General features: G+C 42.2%; 1 protein-coding gene across 1 annotated transcript in view; it reads right to left on the reverse strand.

Moving 5' to 3' along the window:
- Nucleotides 1-14,290: 14,290 nt before the first annotated feature.
- The window catches only part of KCNJ6 (potassium inwardly rectifying channel subfamily J member 6), a 390,033-nt gene continuing 385,609 nt past the window's right edge, over nucleotides 14,291-18,714 (reverse strand). Inside the window, exon 4 of the mRNA XM_049874841.1 lies at nucleotides 14,291-15,066. Within this exon, the coding sequence (XP_049730798.1) occupies nucleotides 14,741-15,066 (326 nt within the window). The 3' untranslated portion in view covers nucleotides 14,291-14,740. The remainder of the gene's footprint in view (nucleotides 15,067-18,714) is intronic.

Genomic DNA, 18,714 nt, shown 5'->3' on the forward strand with positions numbered 1-18,714 from the left:
CTTTCAGAATATTTTGAGTGGGATTTTGTCCTTGTTTAGGTTTAGTCAACTAGATGCCTGAGAATGATGTGAACTTGGTGCTCTTTTAAAAGTAAATATTTTATTTATCTGTAGAGTGCAAACATTTTATCAGAGACTCAGGCTCTTAAGAATATTTCTGTGGTTAAGATTGAAGGTCAAGTACGTCTGTGCCTTGCTGTTTTCTAGAAGCCCTGTACTCTATAGGAACGGATACCTTAGCTAGGAAACAGACCGGCACTCAAATCATGCCCCTAGCTTGACAACCAGTTCTGAGAGCTGCTGGGCCTTGTTTGGTTTAAATAGTTCCGATAGTTCTGTGTGATGGTCAGAAAGAGAACTTCCAGGTCGTTGGAAACACAAATGCCTGCAAACATGCAATCCTCAAACCAAGATCAGACTTATCCTCCATTTCATATACTCAGGATTTAAAAGGCTGTTGAAACCTTTGCACTGCTGTGAACTTGAGAGCTAGCAAACTTTTCAGGGTAATATTCTTTCTATCTTAGGCAAATGTTCATGAAACAACATTGGGCCCTGAAAAAAATTTCAAGTCTTAGTATTATGCTATTGTATTAGGAAAGACAAATATATTTCATTACCTTTCACATGGTCTACTATGCTGGAAATGAACAATTGAAGAGAATGGCATTACACTCATTGTTAAAAATAACATTTCAAGACCTATCCTGAAGTACAACACAGTCAGTGACAGGATAATATCCATACGCCTACAAGGAAGACCACTTAATATGACTATTATTCAAATTTATGCACCAAGCACTGATGCCAAAGATGAAGAAACTGAAGATTTTTATCTAATTCTGCAGTCTGAAATCAATCAAACATGCAATGAAGATGCATTAATAATTACTGGTGATAGGAAGGTGAAAGAGGGAAACTAAGAAGGGTTGGTAATTGGAGGATACGGCCCTGGTGATAGAAATGACACCAGAGATTGCATGATAAAATTTTGCAAAACCAATGACTTATTCATTGGAGATACCTTTTTTTTCAATAACATAAATGATGACTGTACAGTGGACCTCGCCAGATGGAATACATAGGAATCAAATCAACTACATCTGTGGAAAGGGATGATGGAGAAGCTCAATACCATCAGTCAGAGAAAGGCCAGGGCCGACTGTGGAAAAGACTATCAATTGCTCATATGCAAGTTCAAGTTGAAGCTGAAGGAAATGAAAACAAGTCTACAAGAGCCAAAATATGACCTTGAGTATATCCCACCTGAATTGAGAGACCATCTCAAGAATAGATTTGATGCATTGAATACTAATGACCAAAGACCAGACAAGCTGTGGGTTGACATCAAGGACATCATATATGAAGAAAAAGCATCATTTAAAAGACAGGAAAGGAAGAAAAGATCAAAATGGATGTTAGAAGAGACTCTGAAGCTTGCTATTGAAGGAGGGTAGCTAAAGCAAATGGAAGAATTAATGAAGTAAAAGAGCTGAACAAAAGATTTCAAAGGGCAGCTCAAGAAGGCCGAGTAAAGTATTACAATGAAATGTGCAAAGACCTGGAGTTAGAAAACCAAAAGGGAAGATCACACTCAGCATTTTTCAAGCCCAAAGAAATGATGAAAAAAATTCAAGCCTTGAGTTGCAATATTGAAGGATTCTATGGGCAAAGTATTAAACAATGCAGGAAGGATCAAAAGGAGATGGAAGGAGTACACAGTCACTGTACCAAAAAGAATTTGCTGGCATTCGACCATTTCAGAAGGTAGCATATGAGCAAGAACTGATGGTATTGAAGGAAGAAGTCCAAGCTGCACTAAAGGCATTGGTGAAAAACAAGGCTCCAGGAGTACGAGTTGAGATGTTTCAACAAATGGATGCAATGCTGGCAGCACTCACTCATCTATAACAAGAAATTTGGAAGACAGCTACCTGGCCAACTGACTGAAAGAGTTCCATCTTTGTGGTCATTCTAAAGAAAAGTAATCCAATAGAATGTGGAAATTATCAGACAATATCATTAATTTCACACACACAAGTAAAATTTTGCTGAAGATAATTCAAAAACGGTTGCAGCAGTATATAAACAGGGAACTGCCAGAAATTCAGGTTGGGCTCAGGAGAGGATGTGGAACAAGGGATATCATTGCTGATGTCAGGTGGATCTTGGCTAAAAGCAGAGAATACCAGAAAGATGTTTACCTGTGTTTTCTTTGACTATGCAAAGGGATTTGACTGCATGGATCATAACAAATTATGAATACCAGTGTGAATAATGGGAATTCCAGAACACTTAATTGTGCACATGAGAAACCTGTATGTAGACCAAGAGGCAGTCGTTCGAATAGAACAAGGGGATATTTTGTGGTTTAAAATCAAGAAAGGTGTGTGTCAGAGTTGTGTCCGTTCACCACACTTATTCTATCTGTACACTGAGCACATAATACGAGAAGCCGGGTGTATGAAGAAAAGCACAGCCTCAGGTTTGGAGGACAACTTATTAACAACCTGCAATGTGGAGATGACATAACCTTGGTTGTTGAAAGTGAAGAGGACTTGAAGCACTTCCTGATGAAGATCAAAGACCACAGCCTTCAGTTTGGATTGCACCTCAACATAAAGAAAACAAAAATCCTCACAACTGGACTAATAAGCAACGTCATGATAATCGGAGAAAAGACTGAAGTTGTCAAGGATTTCATTTTACTTAGATCCACTGTCAACGCCCGTGGAAGCAGCAGTCAAGAAATCAAAAGATGCATTGCATTGGGCAAATTTGCTGCAAAAGACCTCTTTAAAGTGTTTACAAGCAAAGATGTCACTTTGAGACTAAGGTGTGACTGACCCAAGTCATAGTATTTTCAGTTGCCTCATACACAAGTGAAAGCTGGATGATGAATAAGGAAGGCTGAAGTAGAATTGATGCCTTTGATTTACTTTTTTTTTTTTTAAAGAATATTGAATATATCATGTACTTCCAGAAGAGCAAACAAATCTGCCTTGGAGGAAGTATAACCAGAATGCTCCTTAGAAGCAAGGATGGTGAGACTTCATCTCACATACTTTGGACATGTTATTAGGAGCGACCAGTCCCTGGAGAAGGACATCATGCTTGATAAAGTAGACGGCCAGCGAAAAAGGGGAAGACTCTCAACGAGATAAATTGACACAGTGGCTGCAACAATGGGCTCAAACATAGCAATGATTGTGAGGATGGGGTAGGGCTGGGCAGTGTTTTGTTCTGTTGTACATAGGGTCACTGTGACCTGTAACTGAGTTGATGGCACCTAACAACAAAAACAACAACAACAATACCTTTCAATTAACAGCGTCAGAAAAGAGTAATATGGCTAAAATAAAGCAGTTGAATTAAAATGTTATTGTGCTTTAAATTTTTTTACCTCTGTATGAGACAGTTCTACTTAGTCATATATGGTCACTAAGACTCCGAATTGACTCAACAGCACACCACGGCAACAATTATGTTCTGGAGTCCCTGAGTAGTACAAAAGGTTAAGCGCTCAACTACTAACCAAAAGGTTGGTGGTTTGAGTCCACCTAGAGACACTTTGGAAGAAAGGCTTGGCAATCTACTTAAAAAAAATCAGCCATTAAAAACTCTGTGGAGCACAGTTCTACTTTGACACGCATGGGGTCACCATGAGTAGGAGTCAACTTAATGGCAACTGGTTTAATTATGTTCTGCTTGGTTTAGTGTTAAAATCTTTCTGCCTGGAGCCCCCAGACACATACTTGAAGCAAGGGAGAGCTGGATTTGGTCTAAAAGCAAGTTGCCGATAATCAGTTGGAGCTGATTGGGGTATGCGTGGAGGAGCTGGCTGAGCGCAGCCAAGCAATTATTGTCTATCAATGATGCCAGCCTTCAACTGGGCATTTTTCTACTGTAGGGTAGACCACGGTGCTTTCCAGTAGCACCTTGTTTTCCAGAAGTCACCTCACTTACCACTTATCTTTCTGCCACTGAGTTTAGTGGAGGTGGAGAAGTGGAGAAGTTTGGGGTTGGTGAGAGGTGCTAGAGACAACCATATGGGTAGCAGTGAAATGTCACAGCTGCCAGCAAAGAAATCAATGAAATTATTACAAAAAGCTAAGGACTTAAAGCCAAACCATGTGGGGCCACTCAGTATAGGGATGGTGTAGGCTGGTACTGACAGTAACATCAAAGAAGCAAGGATGGCGTGGTTCAAATGCTTGTGAAAAGCAACAGGTTCAGAGCAGTTCAATGATTTACCTGAAAGCACACAGCTCACCTGGGGGCGGAACCAGGACCAGAATCCTGGTCTCCTGAGTCTGAGTCAGTGTTCCTACAAAACAATGACAGAAAGGCTGCTTTTGGGCCCATAGTCTGTGAATTCAGGGAAGTGTATGGTACGTTTTAGGAAAAATGCCAGAAGGATGGCAGAGGGAGATGTGATTGTTATTCTTAAAGCTTTGGTTTGCTGGAAATTTACTAATGTGGACCTGTTCGGGAAGGATGAGTGTGTGTGTGTGCGTGGGTGTATGTGTGTATGTATATGCTTGCGTATGTGTGTGTTAGGTGTGCCCATGTGTGTGAATGTGTGTGTGTGATGTGCACGTGTGTGTGGACATGTGTGTGTGCACATGTGTGGATGTGTGCACACATGTGTGAGTGTATGGTGTGTGCACGTGTAGTGCGTGCATGTGTGTGTTGTTTTATTTGTTAGTGCCCTAGTTAGTGAAGGATTGGGAACACTACCCTGTATTGTGTAACATTCACGGGGTCTATGAGGCAAAGCATTTTGGAACATAAAGAAAGAAAAACTATTTGAAGATGCAAATAGGGGAACCATGTGATAACAAGCCACAGGTTTGGTTGCCTGTTGTAACAGAATTAGAAAAGATCATGGAAGTAAAATCATCCAATGTGGTTCTTTGGGTTGTGGAATGTTCTCACTTAGACTAAAATGCCCCACCCAGAGGAGCCCTGGTGGCCTAGTTGTTAAGAGCTTGGCTCCTAACCAAAAGGTCAGCAGTTCAAATCCACCAGCCGCTCCTTGGAAACCCTATGGTGGCAGTTCTACTCTGTCCTATAAGGTCGCTATGAGTTGGAATTGAACAACAACAACAACAACAGACCAGGCCAGGTGATCAGACAAAGTGCAGGCGTGGGGTCTGAGCTGGTCTGACTCACAGAGTGTGGGCATGACTCAGAGACGTGAAGGATACTGTCCTGTCTCTGAACATAGGCCGTGGCCAGAGCCCTCCTCACCATCTTGAGCTGCCACCATCTTCAAAATTTCCATGAAATCAGAGGCCAACCAAATGTTGCAGAGCTCTAGTTAGTGGAGCTTATTCCTGCCTCGTCCACGGGGCCAGACTAAGTTTAACGCTGAAAGCTTCTGTGGTAAACTCCACTTACATTTCATGCCAAAGTAAAGGAGTCTGTTCTCCAGTTCAAAGGCAGATGAGAAAAGGCAAATTCAAGAGAAAATACTATTCTGGGGACTTTGCATCCTGGAGCAAAGATGAACACCTCCAATTTGAAACGGGATTTTCCCAAAGTAATCAGTAAATAAAACTTTATTTTATGGCTTTTGTTTGTACTTGGGTTCGTTGTTGAAATGCCATTAACTATTTGTTTTGGACCAATGATTAAATGAAAGCTCCTTGGACATCATTACATCAGATGGTGTAAATGTAGTTTTGGAATCTTTTTTAGAAAGACAAATGTGATCTGGGTGTGGGCGTGGGTGGTTTTGGGGCTGTGGCTTAAAGAACAGCTTTGTTAGAGCAGTCTGGCTGCCTAAGTGCATGCCATTCTAGGAAGAAGGGCACTCAGAATATCCTTTACCTGGCATGCTGAGTACCTGTTTCCCTGGGTACTGCCCTACATTTCCTTGGTTATCCCCAACCTGGCTGCAGGTGGAGCAGCCTTCAGGAGCCCCAGCCCCCTGGGACTCTGCCAGGCTTCCGAAGAGTCTGCAGAAAAGTGGTCCATGCTGATAGGCTAGGGGTTGCCATGGAGGCAGCTGGGTAACCAGGCACCACCTGGGTGCTCAGTTGTTTCTCCAGAGCATGATCTGTGCAGACAGTGGAGGAGGGAAGACCACTTTGCCAACACAGGCAGATACTGAACCACCATTTCAGGCTCCTGAGCACGTGTGAAAGTGGTTGGTGTTTTAGACCAGGAACCACAAGGCCAAAGAGAGATATTTAGGACCTTCTTTGGCAAATTGGTGGGCTTAATCACGTGTTGCCGAAGATGGGAAGATCTCACTAGACAAGCTGGTGTCCTCATCCAGCTCTTCTTTTGGCATAAGACCTTATCTTACACTCTGCTGTCTTCAGTTACTGGGATCATATATGCCCAACAATCAGTTGTGAGCTCTTAAGGTGTCTATGGGCAGGAGCAAAATATTCTGACGTTTTGGTCTCAGACTGTGGATTCTGATTAAAACCAGCAATGTGCCATTAGTGGTAGGACCAAGTTCCCAATAATAGGCTGCTGGATTGTAACTAAGGAACCCTGGTGATGCAATGGTTAAAGCCTCAGCTGCTAACTGAAAGGTCAGTGGTTCGAACCCACCAGCCATTCTGTGGGAGAAAAGACGTGACTGTCCGCTCGCATAGAGTTACAGCCTAGGAAATCCTGTGGGGCAGTTCTACTCTGTCATATGGGGTCACTATGAGTCAGAATCGACTTGATGGCACACAACAACAAGAACAGATTTTGACTGGGTGGTGCAAACTGTTAAGCTCTTGACTACTACTAAGCAGAAGGTTGGCGGCTGAAGTCCACTCAGAGGTGTCTCGGAAGAAAGGCTTGGCGATCTACTTCTGAAAATCAGTCACTGAAAACCCTAAGGAGCACATCTCTACTCTGACACACATGGTGTCACCATGAGTCAAAGACAACTTGATGTCAACTGGTTTGGTTTTTTTTAGATTGTGACCACCACTCAAGAATGCAATTAACCCTCAAAGGAAGGGGCCAAGAAAGATACCTTTTGGGAATGAGCTGAGGGAGGAAACCCGGGAGGAGCAGCTGGATAATATGACAATCTGCCATCGCTGTGACAGCAGCAGTTGTGCCTCCATGCGTTGAGAGCCACAGGAGTTCCTTGCATATGAAGATGAGACTCTTGACATTGCTGTTCTCCTGGGGCGGCCCTGTCAGAGGACACGGAGGCGATTTGAGGTTTTTTGACCACTTTAATTGGTTATGGGTGGGCTTGACCAGACCAAGCACTCAGACTTACTTGAAAAGAAGGAACAGGGTTAGACTATCCAAGGAGGCACTGGGATTGCCTGATGAACCAACTGAGTTTGTGCTCATGGTATCACTATACCAAAAAGTGAGAATTTTCTAGGAGGCGAAGAATTAGTTTTTTTTTTTTTTTTTTTTGAAGCATTGAGATAGTCACCGCAGGAAAATCAGAACTTTTTGGCCTTCCTTACACTTACTGCATTAATGGTTTAGTATTGCCTTATTTTGACTGACCTACGGGAGGGGCACTCAGTGGTTAGGAGATTCCAAAGGTCCTAATTCAGTCCTTCCAGGGAGAGTCATCATTCTTGACCCATGTGGGCTCAAAGGTGCTGGCCAAAGTAGGCTTAGAAGACAAGGGTCCCCAGCTGACACTTCTGGGGGTCATTGTCTAAAAGGGCGAGACCAGACCCTGGAGGGAGTGGCTCACCCGGTGAGCCATGGGAGGTATGCATGGTCAAGGTTTCTGGACTGTGCAAGGCTGAGCCAAGGGAGGGTATTGCTCATACCCAGTCCGAGGCGCAGCAATGCCTGAATGACACCTGCTACGGTGATCTGAGGGCAGTGTTCCTTCCCCTTTCTAAGAAAGCCTGCTGGAGAGCCAGAGGGTCATATTACGCACAGCCGATAGGAACCCAGCTCTGTGTGCTCCAGGTGATCTAGGTCTGTTAGTTGTGTTTAGTGGAGACATACCCGATATTAATAGACTCCCTAAGGTATTTACCATGAACTAGTAGCCAAAGAAGCCTGGTCTTAGGCTCCTTGGGTATCTTGCTCCTTTAGATGGATGGATTCCTATCAGAATTTTAAAAAATGATGATGAATTACATGTTTATTTCACTAGTGTCTGTTGGTAGCAGATATTTACATTGCCTGAGATAAACAGCCCTTCATATTGTTATAAAGATTGGCAAGTTGATATCACAGTACTCATGATCAGGGTTAATACAATGGGCTCTGAGACTTAATCTAGAAATTGTCAATTACACTTTGTCATGAGGAACAGTTCGTTCTCTGAAATCAAGATTTGTTGACTATGTGGTCATAATTCTCTGGCTGATCACAGAATGCATTAGGACGCGTGCTTAAAAACAACTTTATAAGTGCTATTTTCATGGATGAAAATCATGTTGACCAATTAAATGATCTTGTGAGTCTTGAAGTATTTTGCCTTCCTTTCCCCAGAATTCTCCTATTTGAGTTAGGTGGCTGCATGAAGCTTTCTTTTACCAAGGCAATAAGGCCAAGTAGAAGTTTGACTCCTTTTACATTTATTTACGTTTTATGGTGTTGAACTTTGAGATTTTTCTCCCACTTATTTGTTATGAGTTCCATGCAGTCAAGGGGTCACAAAATTTTTGCATGATCTATATCGTGTCAGACACAGGACCAAATCTATCTCAATTTCCATCATTTATCTGTTGGCAAGACAATATCACAATGATTTCTTATAAAACTTTTTTTCTTCCCACTTAATTTCCAGGAAAGCATTTATAAGAGAACTTATTATGTCTTTCAGTAGAATTAAATAGATAAAGAGCCTTGCTTGGCTGACCTACCTCCGGCATTAGAAATGCTTCCTTAGAATACAAGTGAGTTCCGCTTAGTGATACTTCACAATGTCATTTAGTGTTGACTTATCTAAAAACCTCACTGCTTGGATTTCTTTAATTTGATATTTCTATAATTACCAATCTTTATCTTGTGCTTCAGGCTCAGAAAGTGGCTAACAATCCCACAATCCCTTTACAATCCTTCTGTTTCTCCCTGAGCTCCATTCAAAGAACCTGTTGTTTTCACAAGAGAATCAGTTAGTCCTCTTCTTTTTGTGGTAGAATTTTAGCTGAATGGCTAGAAAGAGCCAAAACTAGCACGATTAAACATGAGTAGAAGTAGCTCAAGACTCATCTTCATCACATTGATCAACTGTGGGCTAGAGAAGACTAGTAAGAAAACAGCATAGACATCTCAGCAGCCTATTGAGTTTCTCCCCAAGACCATCCATAAGAGAGAAGCCATGTGGGCAAGGGGAGGCTGATTTGATGTGTGGCAACTGCTGCAAGTCCAGCTGCACTCACTGAGCAGAGACCAGTGGTCCAACTATCTTCATGGGCGCCAGCGAAGCAAGATCTCAGTTGCTGGGCTGGATACTTCCATTCCTTTATTGTCAGTGAATGGGTTGTTTTATCACTTTCTGAGTTGGTAAACAACAGGAAAACTTTCTGAGTTGGTAGTTTACCCTATTTACCACACTGGGAGAATGACTTTGACAAGGAAAGTCTTTCCCTTTGAAAGCCCTAATGTATTGCTGGATTACTGGGCCTTCGAAGCCTCGTGTAGCAGTTGTCCCTATTACCAAAAATGTGTCATTTTCTTCTTGAACTGATCTATGAGTGACTCCAATAATTCATACTTGAAAAGAATGTCATTCTTCTAAGTTGTCCAAGAATCTCTTAATGGTACTTAGTGTAGTACAAGGGTCAGCAAACTTCCTGTGAAGGGCCAGATAGTAAATATTTCAGGCTTTTCTGGCTATATAATCTCTGTTGGAATTACTCAACTTTGCCAGTGGTGTCCCTGGGTGGTGCAAATGGTTAATGCGCTCAGCTGCTAACTGAAAGTTTGAAGGTTCGAGTCCACCCAGAAGCTTCTCAGAAGACAGACCCAATGATTTACTTCCAAAAAATCAGCCATCGAAAACCCTATGGAGCACAGTTCTACTCTGACACACACGAAGTTGCCATGAGTCAGAGTTGACTTGATGGCAACTGGTTTGGTTGGCCGCTATAGCGCAAAAGCAGCCACGGGCATGTAATTTTCACATATTGCAAAATATTAGTCTTTTGATTTTTTTCCCCAACCATTTAAAAATGTAAAAATTATTCATAGCTCACAAGCAGTACAAAACAGTGAGATTTGGCTACAGATTTTGTTTGCCAACCCTTTACATAGTGGAAAGAGCCCACGGCTTAGAGCTTCATGGCCTGTGATTTGCTGGGCTTGTAACCTTGGAGAAGTTACTCAATTCACCTGAACCCCTGTTGTTCCATCTACGAAATGGAAATTATGATACTCAAGCTCCCATGGAAAGTTAGGATTAAATGATATACAGTACGAGTACTCTGAATGCTCAGCAGTGCCACATGATGCTGGGTATATTGTTTTGTTATTATTGTACACACTGTGCTGTGCTCTGCCAGCATCTCTTAGCAGTCTCCTGATAGGTTTGACCTCTAGTTGACCTTCTTCATCAAGAGCAGTCTAAGACACAAAGGGCAGAAATATTAGCAAGGAGTGTGTTTTACTCAATTTTAAATTAAAAGGTAACATTTTCTTAAATACATGTTGGCCATGAAATCTAGAAACAAGATAAGACTATTATATTATAATGTAATACCAGTGAATCATGTATTCATATTTTGCATATGTTTTTTGACTTTATAACCATCCACTGAAAGGAAATAATCGTAGAAGACAGAGCTTACAGTATACCTAGGACATTTGTTTTCAACTACCTTCCTGACTCTTTTGAATCATACAGAGTATCACCCAAGTCAAGAAACAAAGACTGAAAATTAGTCAGGCTATTGGCAAAGCTACCTTGGAAGTGACTTACTATGACTATTTAATTGTATTCTCTTAATCACCCAGCCCATCAAGTGATTTTCATGTTTTCTGATGCATTCAGGAAGATTTCTAACTTCATTTTATGCACTCTTTTTCTGTCCATCAGCTTTCCCCTTTTGTAAACAGTTTCTGAGCATCCCAAAGATGATGACTTAAATAGAAAATCAAGGTGAGAGGGGAGGTAAGAATCTGAAATGCAGGAAATGTGGGGAGGGAAACCAGAAGAACGTTGCTCAGGATACTTAAAACTTCAGGCTTTTAAGTGAAGTCATGAGTAATTTTTTAATTAGCATGTAATAAAAAATAGACATTTCAGAGCCCTAGTTTGGTTAAACCTGCAAGAGAAAATTGTGCTTAAGAAATAGGTTGGCATTTTTAGAGATGATAGCTGCAGTTCTGATAGAGAACGTAAGATGCTGCACTAAATCAATAGATTTGAAACTGGAGAATCAAGGAAGGAGCAAAAGGGAGGGACAGATGGAGAAAGGGAGTGGGAAAGAGAAGGTTCCATCTCATGGACACAGAGTGGCAATATATTGGGCCAGTCAAGCAGGAATGCCATGTGTAGAAGGAATGGAAAAGCAATGATTTGCAAATATGTTAATGTAAAAGAGTACAATTTGCCTAAGGGATGGCAGAAAACATAACCAATGTTATTAGTTACATCAAGTTGATTTATAAGTGAATAAGTGCTCTTCCAGTTGGGCAGCATGTTGGGGGGCTCAGCAGTCCTTGAAGAGGAAATGCTTCCAGCTGAACGTGCCCTGTCCCCCAGGCGCACTTTGCTCTGTCAGATTGGGGTTGACCATGGCAACCCATAAAAATAAAATAGTTCTCATCTGTCTCAAGAATCCCACCATGCCTTTATGGAAGAGTGACTCCAATACACTAACCAAACAGACTAAAATATCAAGTTGAGAGTGCACCCTTATGAGTTATGGATATTGTCGCATTAAAATAGGCTTATTTATTTTCATAACACTTGATTTGCTAACAGGGGAACAGAATGACTGAGGACTGGGTATTGTGAAATAGAAAGGGTAGAAATTGTGGGACCATCTTTGATGAGCTGTCTTAATGAAAACAACCATTCAATACTTGCTGCTTAGAAAGTTCAGTCTTAATTAACTTCTTTCAGTTCTACATTTTAACAGTTTTGACACAAAATACACTGCTCAACTGTGTTATCAGTAATTGTAGAAAAATAGACCTGTTTGATAGGGACATTCTATTAAAAGGTTCTTCTGGAGCTTCCCTGTTTAAAGATTCAGAGGCTCACATTACAAAAGCGAGATTTGGTTAGCGTTCTGTCTCCACCTAGGTTGGCACCAAAGACAGTGAGGAATGGGGAGAAACTTCCCATCCAGTGCCCTGTCCTAGATACAGAGCTGACACATACGTGTAGCTACCATGTTGTCAAGGCTTTCTGTTCAGTTGTGCTAATGGGCGGGCAAGAGGTGATCAGGCCTCAAGCTGCTCTTCCAACCAGACAACAGGGGTGTGTTGTCCTTTAAACTCTCGTAATGGATTTGAAAAGACCAGTGATTCTTCAAGAGCTAAATGAACAGACTTTTCATAGTCTATTCCATCTTGCTTTGTGCTTCCCATGCCCTGCCCCACAACCCTGCTGCTGCTGTAGGGGTTAGTGCCTCTAAGCCAAGAGCGCCCTTGGTAAGACTACAGTTGAGGTAAGGCCACTGTACCTCCCCACAGCCTCGTAGGAAGTGTACTGAGCTCCCTCCCCCTGGACTACAACCTCCTCTTCAGAGTGTGAGGGATGAATAGATGACTCAACAGATATTCAATGCAAAAAACGAAATGCTGCCAAACAGGACAGGGCCACGGCCAACAGTTTTGTTTCCCATAAAGTCAGTGCTAAGAAGCAGTTGTCCCAAAGCAAGGTCTCTGAAGTGGGAAGAGAGAGACCCCATGTTAAATTTAGGAGCCACTTTCCTTGTCTCTGGGACATTCTTTTTAGTAGACAGGGTCCCCAAACTGCAGCAAAGGCTTGTACAATCTGGTCAGGGAAGGCGAGGGAAACAGAGAGGGACAGCTAGTTTGATCTCTTTGACCTACATGGTACAAAGCCTCAAACTGAGCCCAGCTGTAGGAGCTGAAAATAGACTTGGATCCATTCAATGAATATTTATGATGGGCCACTGTGTTAAGGAACAAACAGTTTATAAATGTGAAATTAATGTGAAAGATCTGTCACAGTGCAAAATCTCCACCTGCCCCTGAGGTTTTGTCTAAGATTCTCTTTATTTTTTTCCATTTTGAAACTTAGATTTTCAGTACAAATACCCTTCATCCTTCCCTTCCTTCTTTTGTTTCTTTCTTTCCATATCTATCTACCTTTTCAGATGAAAATAAGTTAAGGCTGCAGTTTTTTATTTGTTTTCTTTTAATTCAGAGATACTTGGATTTGATACCTAACCTGTGGCATGCTCTAGAGAGAGTTCTTAGACAGTCATCAAGATTGTTGATCTGATCTTTGAAAATTGAACTGTGGTTACTTCATAATAATTATGAAAAATCTAAGTCCAAGAAGTGCTGATGGACATGCCCCAGGGATAGGCAAGCTGTCTTCCACAGAGCATCAGATGGCGTTGAAGGGTATGAGGTGAGTGAGTATATGTTGCCCACTAAATGCCTTCAGGATTTTCATGACTTTAGACCCATACCATCTTCTGCTAACTTACCATGTCTCATCTTAACAGTATCTATAGTTTCTCATGATTACAGAGCGGAACAGCTGAAGAATTAACGGTTTTACAGAACAGAAGTTCCCCGAACTATTATACTACGAAAGGTGAGAGCTCACGTGAAAAGCCTAAACTCATCATTGGGGACGTATGGTAGAATTTCCTCTTCCTATTATTCTCCTTCAGGCTAGTCAGTGAAGCCCTGGTTATCTTAAAAAAAAAAAAAAAAAGACACTGGTTTTGTAAACATTTCACAGTATATCAGCATATTGGTGGTGGGTTTTGCCAACTACTGGACCTCCCAACTTCTCCCAGACCTATGGCTTATTAGATTCAATAAAAAGATCAGCAAGGGAACAGGGAGATACCCTAAACAGCTGCCAGTCTGGGACATGGAACGAAAGGCCATGCACTAAGGGACCAGCAGTCAAGGGAGTCAAAATAATCTGGAAAACACAGACGTTGGAATGGAAATGTCTATGGTACAGTTGGGAATCTTTTTTTTTTTTTGTATCTTATTTCTAAAGTTGTATAGCTAAACCTACATTAATTATACATCTATGTACATTATTTAAGAGTTCTGTTCTACAGTACTTTTACACATGCTTGGTTATTACTAACTGCGAAAAGAAAATAATAACATAAGGCAGATCTATATACAATGTTTTGTCTTGAGCTCACCTGGGCCCTGTGACTGCAACGCCCACATGTGGCAAGCACCTCACCCTGTAGATGGAATTCACTTGAACCTATAAAACTGAGAGCTATACTCTATGTCTCGCTGCGCGAATAATTAGGCACTGGAGACCTTCCTTGTCTTGTCCCAGGTAGTATCTTTAACACACTCCTTTGGTATTGTAGAGTATATGCAGGTCACTGGCTTAACTCTGCAGGAGCTGGATGTGGGGCATTCTGGGAGGATACCCAGCGTGGGCCACAGTGAGGGCACGTTACACCTTAACCAAATCTGTGTCTACCTTGTCAGTCTGAATAACTGAGAGGGGGCAGGTAGGTATTTTACACCTTGAAGATTTGTTTTCTGGTAATGCCAAAATGAAATAGAAAGAAAGAACAAAGCGAGAGACAGAAAGAAAGAGGATGAGAGACGAAGAAACGTTGTGTTGGGGGAGAGGAGAAGGGGTTGCCCAGCTAGGAGACTAAACTTTGGATTCATTCTCTAGGTTTGCCACATCACCATTCCTTTCCGTTTGCTCTTCGGGGTTCTTTTCTTCCTCCTCAGTCTCCAGTTCTGCATGTTGATTTAGTTTGCTGGATACAGACCAACTCAGGGGCAGCTCTGCCCTGCTGGCCAACTCGGCCAGCTCTTTGGCACTGAGGGATGGGGTGCTGGTCTCATAGGTCTCATGGAAGCTGTTGTAGTCGACTTCATAGAACCCATCCTCCAGGGTCAGGACAGGTGTGAAGCGGTAACCCCACAGGATCTCACTGGTGATGTAGGAGCTTCGGGCTTGGCATGTCATCCCTGCAGAGAGGAGAATGGAGGCTTTAGTATGTGTGAGTGTGGGCTTTCCATGGCCAAAGAGACTCAGCTGGGCAAGGCTGCCATATGCAGCTGTTCAGACTGTGATGTGAATAAGAGTGCCATGTCTAAGGAGGTGTCATTCACATTGTAGACATACGCTAATGTGCACAAGAGCATGTGGGTAAGCATGGGGATTCCAGACTTCCCAGTGGAGTTCTGGGAACAATGACAAGAGTCCTGGTTCACAGCAACTCACGCTTGCACACAAGGCCATGCACACACACAAGAAAACCTGTGCGCCCGCACGCATGCACACACACACACACACACACACACACACACACACGGGTGTGGTTGTGCCTTGTCCACCTTTTGCTCTGGGAGAATCATGAGGTCACGGCTTTGGCCTTCCACCACTTTTAAAGGCCCAACAGCTTTGCCTGAGACTTGATTGGACTTCAGTTCTCTGGCCACAGACTTTGAATGAAGATCGGGTTATGGAACTGCAGTTAAGATGCACTTAAGCTGGAGACTGCAGATTAGTGTTATCCCTCCCACCTGCCATGATACGTGGGCTGTATCTGCAGTCAGTCCTCACATGAGCTTGGGCGGGATACGGACCAGAGTTTCCGCTTTCCTGAGGTCTGACGGGGATAGTTCAGATTGTGCGATAATATAATAATAACAACATAATAAGTTTTTTTTTCCCCCTTCTTCTAGTTTTCACAAAAGTGCTGCATGAGCTACTGCAGCCCTGGAGTTAGGAGTAGCTTTCTTTTAAATGAGAAATGGCAGAATGAGGGAAACACCACCAATCTCCTTGGAAACAAAAACTAGGCAACAGGCTTGATATAAAATATGGGAAATGCCACTTGTACATTTGCTCTGAGGTCAGAAGGGAATTTCTTGGGAAATGGAAGCATTATATTAATTCATTTGTGCAGGGCTGACTTCCCCACTGGACAAGGAGGCACAGTGCCTAGGGCCCATGATACTTCTAGTGGCCCATGAAAATGTTTTAATTTATTTTTAAGATTCATAATAAATGCTGAATGTTTAAATAGAAGAAAATGTTAATATATTCATTTTTTATACCAACACAGCCAATACGATATATTAGGCAGCTGCTTTGTGGTGAGGAGCTCTGGTGTCACAGTGGTTAAGAGCTACAGCTGCTAACCAAAAGACTGGCAGTTTGAATCCACCAGCCGCTCCTTGGAAACCCTATGGGGGCAGTTCTACTCTGTCCTGTAGGGCAGCTATGAGTCAGAATCAACTGAATTTTCAGCAGATGAAGTGAGGAGAAGAAGATACATGTGGGTATTTACATAGAAGGGATCAGAGCCACCAAATGATCCATAGCACTGAAATTTCTCCTTGTGGCCAGAAGAAGAAACTGGGAGGCCAGTGATTTAAGTGACTGACCCACTTGTAGCTATCAGAGCCTGAGCCAGCACCAGCCTCACTCCAGCTCTGTGCTCTTCCTCTTGTTCTCAAAATGTGAATGCTACCTTCTTCAGTGTCTCCCTGGCCAGTCCACAAAATCCCCACTGTATGCCTCTGAACAAGTATTACAGGGCTTCTAGGTATTGAAAAGAAAAGATCAACACTACCTTGCTTTTATATCTCAAACTGAGGTGGAAGGCACCTGAATTTTTGTCTGATTAATTTCTCACCCTGCAGCATGCAAATGTTTCACCAATAAGTTCAGAGTCATTGGCACTTCTTCCTTACTAGGTTCATTCAGCGTAATGTCGTCAATGTAATGGACAATTGTGACATCCTGTGGAAGGGAAAGGTGATCAAAGTCCCTGTGGACTAAATTATGACATAGAGTTGGAGAGTTGATATACCCCTGAGGTAGAGCTGTGAAGGTGTATTACTGGGATTGTCAGATGAAGGCAAACTGCTTCTGGTTTTCCTTTGAAACTGGAATAGAGAAAAAGGCATTAGCCAGAACAATAGCTGCATACCAGGTACCAGGATATATATTAGTTTTCTCAAGCAATGAAACTACATCTAGAATAGCAGATGCAATTGGAGTCACCACCTGGTTAAATTTATGATAATTCACTGTCATTCTCCATGATTTATTTATTTTTTGCACAGGCCAAATAGGCGAGTTGAATGGGGATGTGGTGGGAATCACCACCCCTGCATCCTTCGTGTCCTTGATGGTGGTTGTAATCTCTGTAATGCCTCCAGGAATGTGGTACTGCTTTGGTTTCCTATTTGCCTAGGTAGGGGCAGTTCCAATGGCTTCCACTTGGCTTTTCCCACCATAATAGCCCTTACACCATTTGTTAGGGATCCAGTGTGGGGGTTTTGCCAGTTGCTGAGTATACCTATTCCAATTATCCATTCTGGAGCTGGGGGCCACAATGATGTTTTGGTCTTCTGGAATTAGTCAGTTTGGAGCCAGTATCCAGTAATCCCTGAAAAGAATGATTATTTCCTTTTCCCCAATGAACAGTCAGTCTTGTAAAAGGCTATGGATCCCTTTGGGGAAGGCTTCTCATTGTGACAAAATTGTAGAAAAGTATTAAACATACAATCACCCAGAGCATTGCTTCTCACCAATACTTGATCTATTGGTGGTGATATTTTGAGTATTAATATTGTTGCTTTATGCTATGGATTAGCAGCACCCTGTTTACTACTAGAGGCAGAGTCATCAGTGCCTTTAAGACTGGTAAGACTTGAGAACCAATTTAGAAAACTCATCCTTACTACTATTTTGTTTCTCTAGGACCACTCTTGGTACCAAATGTCTTAGGCTTGGTTATCTAGAGAAGCAAAACCAGTGAAGGCTACTTGTGTATGTCAAGGAAATGGCGCATGTGGTTTTAGACGTTGCCAAGTCCCAAGTCTGTGGGTCAGGCATCAAGCTAGAGGTTTCTCCTGACTCACATCCTGAGGTACTCAAGGTCTGCAGGTCAGATGGCAAGCTGCTGTCTCACAGGCTGTGAAGTCTGACAAATACAAAATTGGCAAGTAAGATGGCAGGCTGCTGGCTCAAGTCCCAAGAGGCAGAGGTCCAATGATGATGAGCCAGATGCAAGATCCAGAGCAAGCAAGCACGCTTTGCCAGAACATATATATATATATATGATACAGGCCACACCCCAAGGAAACTCCCCTTGCAACTGATTGGCTGACCACATCATGGAGGTTGACTACATCATTACATAACTGTCAAACTACATCATAACATAGCTGCCAAACTACATCATTATGTAACTGCCAAACTACATCATTACCTAACTGCTAAACTTCTGAGAATCATGACCCAGCCAAATTGACACACAACCTTAACCATCACCATTATCTTTGCCCAGTCATTAGCTGATTACTAAGCTACTAATCAAATGTTTGGTGCTTCAAACCCACCCAGAGGTGTCCAGAAGACAGGACTAGCAATCTGTTTACAAAAGGTCACAGCCTTGAAAACCCCATGGAGCAGTTCTACTCTGCATATATGGGGTTGCCATGAGTCAGAATGTACTTGACAACAGCTAACAGCAACAAAGATAATTACATAGTTAAATATAAAAAAAAATAAAGAATAGCATAAATACATTTTTTGTTTGTAACTACTGTTTTTTTTTTTTTGCCTATGCTATTTAAAAGACAATTTCATGAAGCGAT

This window comes from Elephas maximus, chromosome 2 (genome assembly GCF_024166365.1).
Source record: "Elephas maximus indicus isolate mEleMax1 chromosome 2, mEleMax1 primary haplotype, whole genome shotgun sequence".
Lineage (NCBI taxonomy): Eukaryota > Metazoa > Chordata > Mammalia > Proboscidea > Elephantidae > Elephas > Elephas maximus.